Source organism: Nematolebias whitei, chromosome 20 (genome assembly GCF_014905685.2).
Source record: "Nematolebias whitei isolate Nwh7 chromosome 20, NemWhi1, whole genome shotgun sequence".
Taxonomy (NCBI): Eukaryota; Metazoa; Chordata; class Actinopteri; order Cyprinodontiformes; family Rivulidae; genus Nematolebias; species Nematolebias whitei.
The window spans coordinates 5,297,085-5,318,132 of NC_056517.1; the positions used below are offsets into that span (position 1 = coordinate 5,297,085).

General features: G+C 40.8%; 1 protein-coding gene across 1 annotated transcript in view; it reads right to left on the reverse strand.

Annotated features, from left to right (window-relative positions):
* The window catches only part of c1ql3a (complement component 1, q subcomponent-like 3a), a 19,348-nt gene extending 5,701 nt beyond the window's left edge, over positions 1-13,647 (reverse strand). The window contains exon 1 of the mRNA XM_037694303.1: positions 13,033-13,647. Within this exon, the coding sequence (XP_037550231.1) occupies positions 13,033-13,623 (591 nt within the window). The 5' untranslated portion in view covers positions 13,624-13,647. The remainder of the gene's footprint in view (positions 1-13,032) is intronic.
* Positions 13,648-21,048: the final 7,401 nt, after the last annotated feature.

Below are 21,048 nucleotides of genomic sequence, written 5' to 3' on the forward strand. Positions count from 1 at the left end.
CCATACATCCATCCATCCATCCATCCATCCATCCATCCATCCATCCATCCATCTATCTATCTATCTAGAGATTGCATCAGAAAAAGAAATGCCTCTTAACAATCCATTCTCCAAACTGTAACTTTTTTATTAATAAAAGTTGTTTACTATGAGTAGAAGGACTCCTTGCTCATGCTAATTTGCAAACTTAAAACTCATCATCCAACATTTTTCAGTCAGGTCATCTGGACAGATTCTTTTTTTGAGCTGAAACATTTCACCTTCCATCCAGAAGGCTTCATCAGTCAAGGAAACACACAACAAAACTGATTCTTCCCCCAACAGCTCACTCCAAAGTGGAACAAACCAGTTACAGTATGTTGGTGCTAAGATGGTCTCTTTGGCACACTCCCTCCTCTGGTGCTGGCCCTCTTCCTCATCATCATTCCTTCATCCCAGGAGAGCATCATATTGATGTCTTACTGGTTTATCACCACAAGGAAGACAAGCAACAAGGAAAACCCTAACAGAAGGTGTTAGATAACTGAGAGTCTTTTGAATAATGGAAGCTAAAAGTTACATGAATGTGTTGAAAACTAGATAATATTTTAGTTAAAACAATAAAGAAAATTAAAGAAAAATTCATAGGACTTGTCAACTAAAAGTTCAGAGATGAATGACTGTCTACAGTCAACACCATAAAATGAGACAACTTTTCTCCCCTAAAAAACCTATAAACAGTCTGAGCCTATGTATATAATTTTATTTTATTAAACTTGTTTTCTTTATCCAGCTGAAGATGCCAAACAGCATGAGCATGTTAGGGGCCATCGTGATCTTCAGCAGTGTGTCTCTGCTGGTGCAATCTTAGGGATGCTTGCAGCAGGGGTACAGTTAGCAGCTGACAGACAGGAGAGGATGTGCTTGGTGAAGCGGAGCTGCAGCACTGCTTTGCTTCACAGATTAGATGTGATGTTGAAAACCGGATCAGCACAAAGACACAGAGGAAAGGCCATTGTCATGGAGGAAACACAACAGATCAACTGATTCTCGTTGCCTCGTTCTGTTTTTCCTGTTAAACAACTCTTTGCAGCAGGACATCTGGACTGGAACTTGTTTGAAAGGCTGTTGTGATTGTGTCCATTTATTCTTTAAAGACATGATAACGCTGATAAAACCAAACTGATGCTGTTTTCAAACAAAAAGTCTGTATTAGCAATTCTTCCTTCTATTTTATCTTCGAATGGTGTCTCTATTGAGTTTGTTGATTCTTGCAAATACTTGTGTATCTTGGTCGATTCACAACTCTCTTTTAAGCCTCATGTCGAAAACTTGGTAAAGAAACTGAAAGTAAAACTGGGTTTCTTTTTCACAAATGATCCTGTCTAACTCTGACAGCTAGGAAACACGTTGTAACTACACTACTACTTTCATTCCCTTCATTGATTACGGTGACATTATTTACATGAACGCTCCTACAAGCATCCTGCAGATGTTGGATGCTGCAGATGTTGGATGCTGTCTATCATGGTGCACTAAGATTCATAACTGGCTGTGATTATCGTACCCACCACTGCACCCTGTATTCAATGGTTAACTGGTCATCATTAACTTCACGCAGACTCTCTCACTGGTACATTTTCATGTTTAAATCACTTCTTGGTCTGTTGCCTTCATACATCTCCTCCTACATGTCTCTGTGTGAGTGCAGTTACAGCGTGCGCTCTCAGGACTTTATTACCTGCAGTGTTCCCTCAGTGAGGACTGAACTAGGCTAAAGGACCTTCTCCTACTCCGCTCTTGTTTCCTGGAATATCTTGCAAAAACATCTGAAGCTCTCGACCTTGACCAGATTTTAAACATCTGTTAAGTTCATAGAAAAACCAATGCAGACATGTTTGTGTTTTTACTATTTTACATCGCTTTATAGTGTAGCTTTTTTTGTTTTGTTTCATTTTTATTTCATTTCTTCTATTTACTTTTCATTTTATATGCTTTTTTATGATTGTCTATTGTTATCTGTACCTCATCTGTGGTTTTGGTTAAAAACAGATCTCTCTTGTAAACGAGTCCTCGAGGCTCAATGAGACTAACCTGTTTAAATAAAGGTTGAATGAATATTTATGCATTAAAGTTGCAAAAATGCAACAATATTTTTTATTACATTTCAAAGATATTTGTGTTAATTTTGCAGCTCAAACAAAACACTTTAAAAATAGATTGCATTTTTATTACTAATCAGTGCTTTTAAAAAACTTTCCTTTTTGCTTATGATTTTTTTTGTCATTGATCTGATGTATGGATCATTTCTGTTTTTATTAGGGGCCTATACCAATTTCCCATTCTTGTACAATTCAAAACATCAATTTTTTATCACCGGACCCCTGTTATTGTAATAAGAATCATAATTACATGAGTCACCTGACTAAAATTAAAATAAATACTCAACTGATACCCTCAATTTTGGACGCTGATGGCACATGTCACTTTGTTAGTAAAAGCTTCTAACATATTTAGGCAGATCAATAAGCAATTGTATGAAACCAATCAGTCACTAAGTGTCAGAACACAAGTGATCTTTTCATAGTGGTTTAACTCTTTTTTCTTATATTTCTGATGTTCAAAAATGTGAGTTGGATGCTCCCATCATTAGCCCACTATGGCATTATTTTAGGTGAAAAAAAAAATCACCCTTGCTTTTAGGAGCTTAGGGGTCTGATAATATACTGATCATAAAATGATAAAGCAGATTTTGGTTTGTTGTTTCAGGGCAAAAAGATGCTATAAGGGCAGTGGTGTAGTCTACGTGATGCACAGGTATACGGCGTATACCCACTAGAAAGGCTTGAGAATTTCAGTATACCCATTTAAAAGTGCCCAATGATGCATAACATATCATTAGACATGTGTTATTGATAAGCTAAACAGCAGTTAAACTCTTCCGTAACAATGTATCAGCATGCAGTGCTTGTTTATTACATTCGCTTATCCAGTGAATTATTGTATACCGTAATTCTGTGCTTTTCATTCATTCAACCTTTATTTAAACACATAAATCACATTGAGCCTCGGAGACTCATTTACAAGTGAGACCTGTTTGGACAGAAAAAAACAGAGGTTAACTGGACACATGTAGAAGTTGGAGGCCCAAAAATTTCATATCAGACTTTTTTTTCCTGCCTGAGTTAAAAAAAACTCTAATATTAAAAAAACGCCTCGCACAAACAAGCACATATTTACGTAGACATTCTGCAATAGGAGATGAGCGGTCAACAACGCTTATAGATGCTCTCGAGGTCACTGTAATCAGTCAATGTCCTCCGGTGAGATCCATAAACATTCTTGAGGTATGTCGAGGAATGGCCAAGAATAACATCTATGAGAATCCAAGAGTCCTGAAATGATGACACATAGTTTATTCAGCTGGTTCCATCTGGTTATCAGTTGGAAATTCCTCAATGAGGGGGTGGTGAATGTCAGATCACATGTTCTCCAGGCGAATTCAGATAAGGTGGCCTTCAAAACCAGCCAAGGGAACCAACTTCAGATAAACACACAGTTGTTTTGGGGACAGGCTGAACTTAATGAAATCTACCTTGAGTCTGTGTTGGTCCACTCGGTTCTGAAATGTCCAAAATACATGGCCACACCGATGGAACGTGTCTGAGTAAAATCCCTAAGATCTGATCCATTTAGCCCAAAGCATTGAGCATTTGAGTCTGGGTACTCGAGACATGAACCAAGCTATCAAAAAGGCAAGCAGCGTGATCAGGTCCAAATTTGCTGCCGACGACTTCCTTGATTTTAGATAAAACCAGCAACCAGCTGAATCCAAAAAGCTGGAACCAGTTATCGAAAATCATAAATATGCGTCCTTAAAATCCACAGATGGCAGCAGAGAAAGACACATCATCAAGTCTTCCAGTCGATGAGATATCCAGCTGTTATTAAAGCCTGTCTTCTCTTTGAACAAATGTTGTAAATTGAGTAGAGGGACCAACTGATCAAAACAAGTCCATAATTATGGTTCGGAGGATATGAAGAGAGTCTCACGAGCAGTTTCACAGACAGACAGAGCAGCAAAGCAGAGAGGGAGGGGAGAAGCATCCGATCTCAGCAAGAGCAAGTGGTGAAGATGTGCTTATTCTGTGCTTATTACTTAATACTTGAACATGTTTTGCCTTGATACTGTTTCATGAATTCTATAACATGTTTTTAATACAAAGCCAACTGTTGTACAAAATTTGTTGTACATTTATTCAAATATAAGCGTCAGAGAAATTTGGAAATGTTCAATATGCTTAAAAATCAAAATAAATTGACGTTTACACCATTGTACTTTGGTTTCTAAGCACAGTATATCCACTACGAAAATGTAGCCTACACCACTGTATAAGGGTACTGAAACACCACAACGTTCTATACTGTATTGTTTAATAATTGATTGTGGAACGAACAAGCAATAAATAATTAGAGTAAGTTTTACTTTAACAATAACAATTTCAACATAAAAATCAACCAGAATTTGATTTTTAATCAGTGGGTTAGAAATTAGCCGAGTGTGTTTCTGTGTGGTGCTGACTGAATTAGGGTTGTCTTTATTATTCTACATGGAGCCTCATGAAGCAGTTTTTATTTTTATATATTTTTAATCTTTTTGAAAAAGTACAAAACAATACAATAAAATGCAGTATAAAGTAATGATATAACCGACACCAGGGGGTTACAAACACTGAGACAATAATTGACAATATTACATAAAAATATTGAAGAGAGCACATAAGGTGCAAGTTTTTATGTTGGTGGGATATTTAATAGTTTTGATGTATTGTTTGACCTCATTTTCAAAAATGGAGATACGAGGTTTTTGATTAGTGTATCGACATTTATGAATATGCAATTTAGCTAGTTATATAATACGATTAATAATATAGAACTTTTTCTTTAGATTTTGGGTCAGTGAAGCAAAACAGAACATGTTCAAAGCAAAGTGAGAGATCTGGTTCTATAAAAGTAGAAATCAAAATACAAATACTTTTCCAAAATTGAGTCGAGAAGGGGCAAGACCAAAATAAATGAAAGACATCTTCTGGGTTTTCATCACAAAAAGAGCAAATTATATTTATATCCTTGTTAAACCGTTGTAAATAAACTTTGGATGGGTAAAATCTATGAATAATTTTGAATGATACTTCTCTTACTTTATTATTTATCATGTATCTGGTTGGTAAAGTCCAAATCCTTTTCCAGTTAAGGTTACTAATAAAGTTGTTCCAATAAGGTACCACATATGGAGTTGACACAACATCTTTCTGAAATAGTGAACGTTTACGACGATTGTTGTTACGAGTTGAGGAGAAGCAGATTTGACCAATTTCAGGTTTGGTTGGTTCAAAGGGTAATAACAGTGTTGGATTCTGTCCTGCTGTACTTCTGTGTAAAATAATTACTCCAGTAGGGATTGCTTTTATTACAATATTAAATTTGTTAATAGAGATCATAATGTTATATTTTATGACAAATTCTTGATGTGACATTAATGATCCATCAGTGTTGAGCAACTGATGAACTAAAACTATGTTGTGAATAAACCAATTAGGGTAAAATAAGGGTTTGTTTTTATGCAAGATGTCTCTATTGTTCCAAATATAATATCCTCATGAAGCAGTTAGGAGCAGGATGTGAAGCAGAGGTGGACACCACATTTTTGACAAGTAGCTTTAGGTGTACCTTTGCATCCTGGTACCCTGCATCTCTCTTTGTTTACATCCAATACCATCCAATGGGCTGCGGCATCCAGAAACACATCAGAGACTTGAATGGGTGTAGTGGGTCCTCTTCTCCTCGTTTCCTCATACTCCCCAGCAATTGTGGAGCTGGGATGACCTCTCTTACACTCCAGATTCTTGCATCTTGAAATATTTGTAGAAAGGACATGATATTGTCTGATTTTTGAAGGCAGGCCTGTCATTCTGTGTAATTAGTGATGTTGGAAGTGTGAGATGTTCTCCACCTAAGTGAAGGCGGTACATCGTCCTTTGATAAATTATCATCATCATCTCTACTCTTTTTATCCACAAACTCACTATCATTAAACAGGCCATCTGTTTTCAAAAGAAACCAGGAAACATACAGTTAGAGTAGGTCATATGCCTCTTTTCACCTCCTGATGCCCCCCCCCCCCCCCCCCTACATTGCTGATTGAACCCTGATTTTCAAACTCTCCCTCAAATCTGATTCTGGGGTCCACTCTTCTCCACCGTCACTCTCGGTGTCAGAAGGAATAAGTCTAACTGCTCATTCTAGTTCCTTGCATCTATAAAATGTTTTTGCATCCATTTCCTGTGGGTAATAGTGGATAATACAACAGAAAGTATATATTAGAGAGAGAATTATGCATTTCTGCTCATCTACATTCATGTGCATGTCAAACAAAAGTTGTCTAACTACACAATGTTGCCTTGAGGCAACAAATGAAAAATTACCTTTTCTGCACATAAATAATGTCAAAAAGTGTATTTACTAAATCAAATATGCAATTCAACATGTTCATGCATATCACAGACATTTTTGTACAAAGTTATTTAACTTTAAACATGCTAAACAGTCAAATGTATAACACCATCTGGTGGCAGTGTGTCCAAGCTAGCTATGGGCCCAAGAAGATGGTTCCACCCCCAGACAAAAGGTCACATGTTCAACAAACTCAAATTTCATTGGTCACAGACTTATCATCAGACTTAAAGGAATTTTTTACTTGAAAAAATTTAAAGGGATCAAGTGTGGGCCAAAATAGGAGTTTGCTGCCAGAGGGAAGCACCAGCTCATAGATGGTTAGGGATGAGGTTATTTTACCACTTAGGTCTACAATCAGGTGAACCAGCTTTTATATGAGTCCCAGTCAGGTTTCAGACCCTCTTACTCTACAGATGTGATACCTGTATGAATAAAGGTTGCATGAAAAAAAGATACATGTTTAATTCATCTTACTGACATAACAAAATAGCGCAAGACAAAGATAACCTCACACGTATGGTTTTGCTTGATTTGCAGAAGGCCTTTGATACTGTGAATCATAGTATACTTGTGTGTCAACTAGAAGCCCTCAGGCTTCAAAAACGGGCTGTTAACTGTCTTAAAGCATACTTGGAAAACAGGCAGCAGTGTGTAGAACTAGATGGGGTCACTTCCACTCCTGCAAAAGTGATCTATGGTCTCCCTCAGGGCTCCATACTTGGCCCTTAAATATTTCTCATCCAACATGGTTGCTGCTGAAAAAACTCGCTGGATTGATGAGGTCCTACAAGGTGCTTATATCGATTCTGAAAAATAAAAGGATCATTTGGCTTCTCAGAACAAGCCGGAAACTTTGGATGTGATGATCAACCTGGCAATCAGGATCGATAATCGGTCGAGGGAGTGGAAACATCAACAGAGCTACAGATACCAGAAACCCTCCATTCTCGCTAACTTCCTGCATCCCAAAGACAGTAACTGTAAAGACAATCAGGCTACATCTTGATCCATGTTCCTAGTGGGAGAACTTGTGCAGAGTGGCTGCACATGTCTCTCACCTAAAGAGAGACAAAGGCATTTGTCCACCAGAGAATACATCTACTCTCGTAAGCCTGGTCAATTTATTGCTAACTGTCCACAGTGAGTAAAAGGGAGAGCCCACCAGTAGTCCAGGAGACACTGGTGGATAGTTCTTCTTTATCTCCTGGGAACAAATTACAAAATCAGACCTCTGCACTTCATGGATCCAGCAGGAGTGATGAGTTGCTCACCATGTGGACCCTATGTATAGTGGAACCCCCAAATACAAATACACTAGTTGGAAGTTTTAAAAATGTTTAGTAAGTTCTTGGTCTGTCAGCTGTATACTGAATATGTTAATATACTGTAATGCCCCTCAGCATGTAAAGAACGTGAGCCACAGTCAACCGTGCACTTTTAGAGACTGGGATGTGCACAGATAGACTTCAGGTGGCGCTAGAGCACCTGCTCTTTGCCCTCTGGACTAGACAAGTGGCCCTTTCAAAATGTATATATTACAGTGTACAGTATGTAGCCCATGGTGCCATTTCTGGATTTAAAAGCGAACAATATACTATCAATGCCCAAAAATGCATGTAAGGAAGCAATTGTACCCGATCATCTTCCCTCACACACACAAACATGTCTGTGGCACTCCCATGCCATGCCGCTCTCAACGTGATTACTCAAGAAAGACAGCTGGATACAGAGGCACACTGGAGCAGAACACCTAACCAGCTAACCAGCAGGTAACAAACAAAAAGAGTGGATTTCTCCCCCAAACTTCAGATGTTCAAGTTCTAACTTCACTTGCATTTCATCTCATCTATGAAGAAAGTCTCATCCAGCATCATTAACACTGTATTATTGTGCACAGCAGAATACTGATTTAGTTCATTTCCCAAATGCAGCTTAATGCCAAGAAAACAAATGCGGAGTAAAGAATTAACTTTTGTTTGAATTTGTGCGCAACTTTTTGTTGCACTCCGACATTTTTCAGTCAGGTCATCTGGACAGTTTCTTTTTTTTGTGTGCGGAAATGTTTCGCCTTCGGTCCGGAAGGCTTCATCAGTTCAGGAAACACACAACAAAACTGATTCTTCCCCCAACAGTTTACTCCAAAATGGAACAAACCAGTTCTGCTTGTGATAAGATGGTGTCTTTGGTAAACTTTCCAGATGACCTGACTGAAAAATGTTAGATTGTATACCTGGATTATTGAGCATGGACTTTGTTGTTTTCAACCAGTTTGACAAGACTGTCAACAAGGAAGAGGACCAGCAATGGAGGAGGGTGCGTACCAAAGAGACCATCTTATCACAAGAAGAACTGGTTTGTTCCACTTTGGAGTAAGCTGTTGGAGGAAGAATCAGTTTTGTTGTGTGTTTCTTTGACTGATGAAGCCTTCCGGATCGAAGGCGAAACGTTTCAGCACAAAAGAAAGAAACTGTCCAGATGACCTGACTGAAAAATGTTGGATTGCATACCTGGATTATTGAGCATGGACTTTGTTGTTTTTGTTGCACCTGTAACTTATGTCTAACTTATCATCAATGCGTGTTTTCATACGCTGAGCATTTTTGCATGTAGAAAACTTGTGGCTGGCACTGACATACGACTAACATGCCATCGTACATCAGCATGCTGGTAACTTATTCAAAACTTATAACTAAGTTAGGCCAGTTACATCTGTGCGTTTGCTGTTTTTCCATACGCTGATGCTATACGTCACTGTGTGACAGCCGCCCTTGTCACAATATGCTCCAACATGTTGGGCACAAGTTACACTAGAGTTGATCATAAGCTCTGCACAAGTCCAAAATGCTGTCATACGCTTACATAAGTTATGTATAAGTTAGGGACAGGTTATGGATAAGTTACTCAAAGGTTAGATATTTGTTCAGCTAGTTAGCAAAAAAGGATTCCAGTTGATTTTTTAATTCCATCTCCAGTGTATGCCAGTGTGTTAGACAAAATGTAAGTATGTTGACACAAGTACTCTAAAACGTTACAGTGTGACAAAGCCTGGAGGAACGTGGGCGTGTAGTGAACTATGAGGTTACGGAAGTACTTGAACAAGTTCTGATGAGAAAAATGAAGGACTGTGCCCCAAAAATAAATCAATAAAAGATAAAAACTTGGACAAAAATATATCTGGGACTGATTTTTTTTTCTCCAAAGACAATACAAGGGTTAAATACCTTTATGGTATTTTAAGTTTTTTTATGCAAAAGCAGGACAACTTTAACCTCTCTATGATTCTAATCCAAATTAATCCAGATTTTTTTTTTTTTACCCGAAATCAGTGTTTATAATATTTAGAAATCCAAGGGGATAGAAAGAATTAATCATATTTCAAGGTGCATTACTATCATTATTTTACTAAATATCAGGAAAATGTGAGACTTATTCCCATAATGTGAAATACAACCTCAGGAATATATTTTATTTTTCAGATATATTCAGATTTATGATTTCATATCTAAAAACATACAGTATCAAGGTTGATGTCTCAACAATAGAGAAATAACTTCTTTGTCCAATTAGAAACTCAATATCTCCTTTCTATGTTTTAGGGCAGAGGAGTTTAATATACAGGATACTGCACAATGTGATATATCCATCCATCCATCCATCCATCCATCCATCCCTGCCTGCCGCTCCATCCAGAGTCAGGCTGTGGGTGCAGCAGTTTCAGCAGAGAGGCCTGGACATCTTTTTCCACAGCCACTTCTTTCAGCTTTTCTGATCTAAAATCTAAAACATTCCACAGCCAGCTGAGAGACATAGATTTTCCAGCATGTCCTGGGTCTTCCATGGGGTCTCCTCCCAGTTCCTACGGAGGTAACCGGGGGACATCCTTACAGATGCCTGAACACTCATCTGTCTCCTGTGGAGGAGCACTGGCTCAACTCTCGAGCCTCTCCCAGATAACAAACAGAATACTGAGTAGGCAGTACTGCAGAAGCTGCCATCTGTCTATCTCATGCTCTAGTCTTCCCTCACGCATGAACAAAACCCTGAGGTACTCCTCCACTTGGGGCAGCATCTCACTCTCAACAAAGAAACTGCAGTCCAGCCTTTTAATACAGAGGACCATGGCCTCCGACTTAGAAATGCTGATCTTTATCTGAGCTGCTACACAATAACTCCTATAGTTAGTGTTGGGTTTCCTGAGCTGTCCCTTAGTTCTGCTGCTATAGGCTTAGACTGAAACTGACCACATTTCTTCACTATACTACTGTCTTTACTTGCTCTACTCTACCTGTTTGTAATTATTCACATCTCAACATGTGTTTTTTGGTTTTTCTTCCAACAGGACCTACATCTGGACCTACATCTGGACGTGTCATTCTGTGTTCGTTTGTCTCTCCTTCCTGTCCTCTCACACCCCAGCCGGCAGATGGACGCTCGTCCTGATTCTGGTTCTGCTGGAGGTTTCTTCCTGTTAAAAGGGAGTTTTTCCTTTCCACTGTCTCCTTTGTGCTTGCTCAGGACGGGAGACTGAGACAAAGTGAAGATTCAATGTGTCTGCTGGCTTCCTTAGAAGGAAGGATTGGATTTAATCTGTACATTTTTCAGCACGTAGCCTGACTCATTTAGCAAATGTTGTGCTATTTCAACATTTCACATATCAAAATGTTTAGTTGGTTCATTCAGGACATTCCTGCTCTGACTTTTGGTATTTGTGCAATTTTTACATTTTGAAATATTTAGCTTTTTTTTCATAAACCCTTTTGTGACCCTAAAATTAATAGAAATCATTTATGATCCATGTCCAGTTATGAAGTTTGACTTACACAGTTGCCTCAAGAGCTCAAGTACGAACTGTTACACTGACAGCTTGCATCAGCTTTAATAGTCCTCTTAAAACGTTAATTAGCCTTTAGGTGTGTTCAGGGTCACTGTTGGCTATTACCAAACAACATTTTTGCTCAATATTTCTAAAATTTACTGAGATGAAACCAAAAGAAACAGAAAGGAGCTCAAAATGCTTAAATTCAGTAAAATGATCTGAAAGTTGATGAACAGGCTGAAATTTACAGAAATAATCTAATAATAGCAGAAACATGTTGAAATCAGAGGAAAAGAGCATAAAATAGTGTCAATGATCATGGAAAAAGCCACAAGGAGCACAAAACTGCTGAAATTAGCAGGAAATTCGATGAAAGCACAAAAAAATTTGAAATTGGCAGAAAGAAGCTGAAGAGCACAAAAAGCTAAAATTAGCAGAAAAAAAGCCTAAATGTTGAGAAATCAGACAAAGGCTGAAATTAGTAGAAAGTAAAATTACCTGACTGAAGCTAAAATAAGCTTAAAAGACTGAAAGAATCCATCAAAAGCTGAAATGAAACCCATGGAGCAGGAAATTAGCTAATAGCAGGAAAAAAAAGCTGAAATGAAGGAAAAGGAGCTGAAAATGTGCAGAACCAGAAGAAAAGGTCCAATGAGCAGAACAATGATTTTAAACAGCTCAAAAAGTTTGAACATGTGGAAAGAACTCAAATCACTGTCGATGCTGGAAAAGCTAAATATTTAAAATAGAAATAAAAAAAGCACAAATACCAAAAGTCAGGACAGGAACGTCCTGAATGATGTGATAGTACAAAACTTGTGGAATGAGTTAGGCTGAAAAATGTACAGAAGAAGGTTAGCAGTGGTTCTCAAACTGGGGTCCCCAGATCTCTGGGGGTCCACGAGCCGGTGCTTGGGGGTCCGCAACAACAACAACAACAACAACAACAACTTTTTTTTCCAAGCACGTAGATGTTTAATAGCCTATTAAAATAAACCAAAATGCAGGAAATCACATCTACTTTATTCAAAATGTTCTTACAAACTCAGCCCTGGGACGTGTTCTGACTTCTGCGGTTCTGATTCTGTTCAGTTTGATGTAAAGAGTTTTATGTGATCATTTGAAGAAGCAACTATACATTTATTATGTTCATTATGTGAACAGGTAAAGTTTTAAAAAGTGTTTTTTGATGCTGTTCATTTTCTCAAAACTGTCCTTTCTGTAAATTGAAATTAAAAATGTTGTTAATTAAGTGTCTTGAAAGAAAAATACTTCATGTTTAAAAGTATAAAAATTGTACTAACACTATTAAAGAACAGGTCTTAAGTATTTATGTTACACGAATATTTCTGTTGCATTAAATAAACTGAATAAAAGTATTTAATAAACATGAGGGGGTCCCTGAGCCCAAAACCTTTGAGAACCCCAACATTCAAATAAAGTATTTATATTTCAACTTACATGGTCCTGGAGCTCCGAATACTTTTGTTGGAGTCTCTTTATTTTATATTTGATTAATAAAACTTAAATATGAGACGTCCTCACATGAATCAGTTCTGTAAAGTCCCAGCAGAAACCTGGATCAGAACTCTCTGCATATCTGAAGCAGCTTGTCCTCATCACAGAACCAGACCTGCTCCTGAGTCCAAACCTGGACCTGGAACCGTCTGGGACCAAACTGGGAGGAAAACCTCCTGAATAAATCACATCTATAAAATCACCTGGTTGTTTTTGCACAGGTCGGCCCACATGCTGGTTCCGTCTCCTCCGCGCATCAGGACGTGGTACGTGAAGAAATAGATCCCGGGGATGGAGCACGTGAATTTCCCGGTGGTGGGGTCATAGTGGTTCCCCAGGTTGGTCACCACGTCATCAAACTTGAGCACTTCGTAGCCCTCGTGCTGCTTCTTCAGCCCTGCGTAAAAGGCGATCTTGGGCACGGTGCTGTACGTGGCCGCGCTCACTGCGCCCGCGCCCGCGCTGGGTCCTGGAGGTCCGGGTAAACCGGGTCTACCCGGTTCACCTTTCTCCCCAGGTGGACCAGCTGGACCTGGCGGTCCCGGCTCACCTGGAGTCCCTCTCGGACCCATTCTTCCTGGTCGACCGGGATCTCCTTTCGGTCCCTGAATGAAAGTGGGTAAAGAGTGCACGAGGCTGCCGTCTGGGAGCGGGTCCGCCGTGGCGGTGCTGCTTGGAGACCTGGTGCCAAACGGGTCGCACAGCATCCTGCAAGTTCTGAGCATCTCGTAGTGCGCAGCGGTCCCCCCTGAGCTGACCAGAACCGGGATGAGAACGACCAGAAGCAGAACCATGACGACCCCCAAGACCCCCGCAGCCACCAGCCGCTTCCTGCCCACCAGCCGGAGCGCAGGACGGTCCTGCTGCCTGGCTTTAGGAGAAATCTTGATGCTTTCAAGATCCACTTCCAAGAAACAGAAACCAGAGCAGGAGCTGCACTTTGGACTGAAGGTGGAGAACTTGTTCAAACAGGGACCCCCCCCCGAGACGTGTGGGGGCTGCTGGTGGTTCAGGCTGCAGCGCGGTCAGACCACAGACTTCATGGTCCCAGGTCCAGAAGGAAAACCTGCCCCTCTCCCACAGTCCGGCTGTTCTCTGATGGATCAGAACCAGCAGTCCCGGGGAGGCGCGCACAATCAAAGGCGCGTGACCAGAGAGAGAGAGAAGAATGAAACAGGGACAGGATGTCCAGCTCGCACGCACAAGACAACTTCAACTAATAATAATATTAATTGTGTTATTGCTATTATTATTAATGTTATTATAATCAGTTCATTATTATTACAGTTGTAAAAGCTCACAGGTCAGATGATGCATCAAACCAGTATAATCTCATGGACCTGGTGTTTTCAGTGTCCAGTCCTTCAGGTGTCCACAGCTGGACATTTGGAGGCTGTATTGACACTTCCCTCACTGCACAGACGAATGATGAATGGCTGAACTGGCCTCAGCTCAAACAGATGCTTTCATCAATGTTACGGACAGTTCTGAAAACGCTGCATCACTAAAACAAGCAGCGAAAGAGATTAGATGTTTGACAGCCATAACTTACAAGTTGTTCATTTTAAGAACTTCCCTGACACAAAGTGAAAATGTGGAAAACGCTATTGAATCAGCAAAAGAAGTCCTTTAAAAATCATAAATGTAAACATAAAGTGACCTCATCTGTTGGTTAATGACTCGCCTGTGGAAACATGGTCAACAGCTCAGTACTCCAACATTAAGATACATGTTTTATTTTCACCACCGCTCATTTTCTGTTATTCACTGGGAACTGGTGCGTATTCCCAGCAGTCACTGGGCGACGAGCAGGGACCTTCCTTCACACAACACTGACTCTGGGTCAGAGGCACCTTCCTGTCTTGGTGGTAGGATTTATTTAAACACCGTGGTGGCCCCGGGGTCAAAGTCTGCCACCTGCTTGGACTGTATCGACAGGCTGATGAGCTGATGATGTGCAGTCTGACCAAACGTCCACATCCAGTCTGGAACATTTCAAAGGGATTCATGCACATGTTTTACTTAACCTGGTCACTGGTGGGAGAATAACTCCATTATTTGAGTGTTAAATCATCCATCCATCATCTTTACCTGCTTCTTCCTTTTCAGGTCACGGGGTCACTGGTGCCCATATCCAGCCATCACTGCGTTAGAGTCGGGGGACACCCTGGACATGTCTCCAGTCCATCACAGGGACACATAGAGACAAACAACCATTCACTCTCACTCACATCTAGAGATAATTTAGAGTCACCAATCAGACTAACATGCATGTTTTCAGTCTGTGAGAGGAAACTGGAGTACCCGAAGAAAACCCACACATGCACAGAGAGAACATGCAAGCTCAACCCAGAAAGGTCCCGGGCCAGGATTTGAACTGGCGACCTTCTCACTGAGAGGTGGCAGCTCTACCCACTGCTCCACCGTGCTGCAGTGTTTCATTAACTCTTTCAGAATATATTTTAAAACAAGAAGCATGATCTGTTGTGAATAAGAGAAGAAAAAATATGCGGCACAACAAATCTGCCCGAGTTAATCTACCACTGAGAACATAAAAATCAAATGTTGACGCATTCTTATTCATATTAACACAAATACTGAGATTCACCTCACAACAGAACATTACTTCTGGCCAACTTACCTGGTTCTGTCCCATTCTCTCTGCACCAAACCGTCTGTCCTCACCTTGAGACATGTCTAAAGACCCAATCTCTTCTGTGAACCAGCAGAACTTCAGGACAAAGAGCTCAAGATTATTAGAAGGTACCCGGTACAAGTATACCATGGACAATATGCAGATACAGGAAGGTAAGTACATCCTTTTTACATCCTGCTAAAATATGTTGAGAGTTTGAACAATTAATCTCAACAATTAGGAACAGCTGTGGCTGAGTGGTTAGAGCAGTTGTCCTTCAATGGGAGAGTTTGGGGTTCAATTCCACCAGCAGTCACATGTAGAAGTGTCCCTGGGCAAGACACTGAACCCCTCATTGCCTCCGATGTGTGTCCCATCAGTGTATGAATGTGATAAAGTTCTGATTATTCTTTGTAGAGATCTAGTATAGAGCTGTATGAATGAGTAAATGAGGCACAGATTGTGTTGTAAAGATCTTTGAGTGTCTTGATAAGATAGAAAGGAGCTATATAAGTTCAGTCCATTTACCATTGTCATCTGAACTCCACTTGGACTCGAGGTTACAAGTATTGTCATGTAGCAATTTAAGGAAAAACATTTTTTACAGTAACTACTTATCTCAAACCGTAACAAACTTGCATCATTCACACAAATGTAAACTGTTCAACTAATTAAATAGCCGTTTTGACTGTTTGCCAAATAACCAAGGAGTCATGAAAGTAAATTAAATTAAGATTATAGATTTAAAGGGGGCAGCACGGTGGCACAACTGGTAGAGCTGCTGCCTCTCAGTGAGCAGGTCCCTGGTTCAAATCCCAGTCCAGGGGCCTTTCTGGGTGGAGTTTGCATGTTCTCTCTGTGCATGCGTGGGTTTTCTCCGGGTACTCCGGTTTCCTCTCTCAGACCAAAAACATGCATGTTAGTCTGATTGGTGACTCTAAATTGTCCCTAGGTGTGAGAGAGAGAGTGAATGGTTGTTTGTCTCTATGTGTCCCTGTGATGGACTGGAGACCTGTCAAGGGTGTACCCCGTCCCTCACACAGTGATTGCTGGCGACCCCCGTGACCCAAAATGGAAGAAGCGGGTAAAAGATAATGGATGGATGGATTATCCTGGTTAGATATTCATGAGTCTAACAGCCTCAGGGTAGAAGATGTTCCTCAGACTAGTGGTTCTGCACATAATGCTCCTCAACCGCCTTCCTGAGGGGAGTGGGGGAAAAAGTGTGTGTGTGCTGGGTGAGTGGGGTCCTTCATGATGCAGGTGGCCCTCTTCCAGCATCTGGAGATGTAAATGTCTGTGATGGTGGGGAGGCTGACTTATGCAGAGGTTATTCTCCTTGCACCAGCTCTCCAGTGTTCCACCTCTTGCCTGTAGCTGGACTCATCATTGTTTTTGATGCATCCCACCACCGCTGTATCATCTGCAAACTTTACAATATGACAGCCTGGATGGGTAGCTGCACAATCATACGTGAGCAGAGTGAACAGGAGAGGGCTCAGCACACATCCCTGAGGAGAGCCAGTGCTGAGGGTTATGGTGGAGGAAGAGAAGTTGTGGATCCTCACTGACTGTGGTCTGTTTGTCAAGAAGTCTAGTACCCAGTTGCAAAAGGAGGGGCTTAGTCCTAGTGTGAATAGTTTGTCCATCAGGGTTTGGGGGATCATGGTATTTAAGGAAGACGTCAAGTCCACAAAGAACATATGGACGTAGGAGTCCTTCTGCTACAGGTGGGTGAGAGCAGTGTGGACCACAGAGGAGATTGTGTCTTCTGTTGATCTATTTGCACGGTATGCATACTGATGAGGGTCCTCGTTGATGTTGATGGTTGTTTTGATGTGGGTCATGACCAGTTTTTCAAAGCATTTAGCGACTATCGGGGTGAGGGCTACTGGCCAATAGTCATTCAGACCAGTCACTGTAGAGTTTTTTGGGACTGGGATGATGGTGGCAGTCTTCAGGCAGTTGGGAACTGTCGCCAGGGTAAGTGAGTAGTTAAAGATGTCTGCCAACATCTTGCAGAGCTGACTGGCACAGTCTTTCAGCACCTTCCCGGGGATGTTGTCTGGGCCAGTTGCTTTTTGAGGGTTAATCCTCCTGAAGGTACTCCTCACTTCAGCTGCGGTCACACTGAGATGCTCTTCATCTGGTGGTGAGGTGAGTCTGGTGCTGGGTGGTCTGTTTTGGTCTTCAAAGCATGCATAGAACTTGTTGAGGGCATCAGGCAGTGATGGGTCTTTGGGGCATTGTTCGCTTCTTCCTTTATAATCTGTTATAAACTTAATGCACTCCACATGCTCCTTGGGTCTTGGGAGGTGAATTGGCCCATGATCCTCTGTGCATATGTGGCCTTGGCCTTCTTAATACCAGCAACCAGCTCTTCCCTTGTCCTTTTCAGCTCCTGTGAGTTTCCAGTCTTTTAGACTCTTATTGTCACCTGTCATGGAGTAACAAGGGGAATTGGAAATACCCTCTATACATTTGTTTGTCTGTCGGTCTTGTAAACTGGATAACTTGAAAAATATGCATCTTAAAACAAGAAAGGTCCCAATCAAAAACCTGATTGCCACATCAAAATCTAAAATGGCTGCCACCATATACTGTATGTAAAATTGTAAACTTTGTGAGCAGCATGACTTGAATAACACAACAGGTGCACTTCCATTTTAGTCTGCATGTACGCATGAGAAAGCTGTATACTATATATATATATATATATATGTGTGCGTGTGTATAGAAGCAGAGCTTCAATCTATTTGTGGCCATAATGATGAAGCAGAGCCCCACATATCCCCAGGAGCAATTTGAGAAAGGTTGTCCTATCCAAGGCCAAGTGAGAAAGCCAGTTTCAGATAAACAACAATTGTTTTGGGACAGGTCGACTCTACTGATTTCATGTCTGCATAGTTTCTGCTGGCGCACTCAATGGTGAATCCAAACAGACAGATTTGTGGTCATTCTGTGCTTTTAGCCTTCTCCAAGGTTGATTCCTTCATGCCACTGAGTTCTAGGAGATACAAGTGGTCTCCGATTCTCAGAAATCGCAAAGCTCGCAACGCATCTGAGCCTGAGCGCTGGAAGCAAGGTACATAAGGCAGGCAGGTTCACCATTGGCAAAACTGCTGCCGACGTCTTCCTAATTAGTCGGTATCCCAGGTACCCACTGATTCCAAATAACAGAAACCCTGTTATCATAAATACCAATTATGTATGCGTCATCAACAACCTCAATGGACAATATAGACAGGCACATCATCTTCCATTCACCACAGGAATCCATGGGGTCCATCCAATCTTCAGGGCATGAGGGTTCTTCTTCACCCTATCTTCTAGTCGAGAAAATTTTATCAGTTGCGTTGAGAGACCAGTTTACCAGATCCATAATAATTTACGATTCGGAGCATGTGTAAAGAGAGGCTCTGGGACAGATTCACAGGACAAGAGAAAAAGCAGGAGAGAGGTAGGAGAAGGAAAGAAAGAATCCGTTTTCGTCGAGAGCAAGTCAGCTGCCTTTCATTCATTCAACCTTTATTTAAACAGATAAGTCACATTGAGCCTCAAAGACTCATTTACAAGTGAGACCTGTTTGGACAGACAATAAAAGTGGTAAACTGGACACACACAAAAAAAGAACTGTCCAGATGACCTGACTGAAAAATGTTGGATTGTATACCTGGATTATTGAGCATGGACTTTGTTGTTGGACACGTAGGAATTGACATTTCATGACATAGTTTTCAATTTTGATATCATCCATCATCTTCTGCTTATTTCAAAGTCTGGTCGCGGGGGCAGCAGCTTGAGCAGGGAGGCCCAGACATCTCTTTCCACAGCCACCTCTTCTGGGAGGACCCCAAGGCGTTCCCAAGCCAACTGAGACAGTCTCTCCAGCGTGTCCTGGGTCTTCCCTGGAGTCTTCTCCCAGACATGCTCGAAGCACCTCCCTAAGGAGCCCCAGGGAGCATCCTTACCAGATGCCTGAACCACCTCAACTGGCTCCTCTCGATGTGTAGGAGCAGTGGTTCTACTCCCAGTCTCTCCAGATAACTGAACTTCTCACCCCGTCTCTAAGGGAGAGTCCAGGCACCCTGCAGAGGAAACTCATTTCAACCTCTTGTATCCACAATCTCATTATTTTGGTCACTGCCCAGGTTAAGATATCACTGATAAAAAATAAAGGAGTTGCAGGAGTTTTGGTCAAACTTTGTAATTCATGCTCTACACAGTCACATGAGATCTCGCAAGATGTTAGTCCTGAAGTGTGTTGTGAATGACTCAGTTATGACCACATTTGGCTCCATAACTGTAGTTGATAAAGTTATGGCCATTTTTGTGTTGGTGAACATCAACTGTGGCAACCTTCTTGAATTGAGTGGATTCCAAATGTTAGCCTGCTGTAGATGCACATCCTGATTACTTTCTGAATTTCACTTAGATCTGTCCAGTAGTTATTGGGTTATTTTACTTCAAACATCCTTACGCCTTTAGCAGCAGACGCCAATAACTTAGGAGAAACCAGAAGTGATGAGCAGCGACTTTAGGTTGGAGCAGATCATTTATAAAGAAAAACTGATACATCTTTTGTTCTTAAAGCAAATTTTCAGTATGAGCCTTCACTCTGCTCCTCAAACATGCTCATTCATACAGGAGGGGATCTTCTCCAGACTTCTTCACTACAACTAGAATATTTATCCTTAATGACTCAACCCATGCAAACAATATGACACATGTAGAAAGATGCAAACTTTATTATTCTGTGTGGTTTGATCAGTGCTGCAGGTACATTTAGGTATAAAAAACACTATAGCTGTTGTTATGTAAAGTGCCATGCTTCCAGAATCCTAACCATGATCAGCTCCTGACATGTGATGAGTTGATGCATGTCTGTGGTCTAAGGCCAGTACATCACTGGGCTGGGACTGTTGGATACTGAACTGTGAGGGAAATATGAAGATTTTTTGTAGTCTCACTGATTTTTTTTTTTGTGACCAAATGATCACCAAGCTGTGAGCCCACGTTTTGAAAATCCCAGTCATCTTCATGGGCAAGCATATTCCAGGTTGTGCACGTTTGGTTGCCAGCCTGCTTTGTTTCATGTCGGCAGTTCCCCACGTTTATGATTTAATCTACTGGAGTACATTTAAGGAATAAATTTAGACAGATTTGTACGTTTTTAAATATTTATCTCGAGTGGTGTTAAGACCTGATTGATTGCCACGTTTTTTTTTTCGTCAGAGATCTCCCATGCTGGTTTAAAAACGCAGCTCTAGTGATTTTGAGATGGGTTTGAGACACCCTAATGACTCCGACTTTAAGAAAAAACTGTTTTTTTATACATGTTCAAAAATCAAAGAAGATTCAGCCCCTGTACCTCATACTCAAGGAAACAGAATCCCAAACATTTCAAGACATTTTAGAAACGTGCTCATTATGATTTACAAGCTGGTCACCAACAGTCATAACCCAATGAGATATCTTTAAGAAAAACATCTGCAGTAAAATTACTAATGATGTTCTTACATTTATAAATCATATAATAATAATCTGTATTTTATAATAATCCATTATCTTCAGCTTGTTTCAG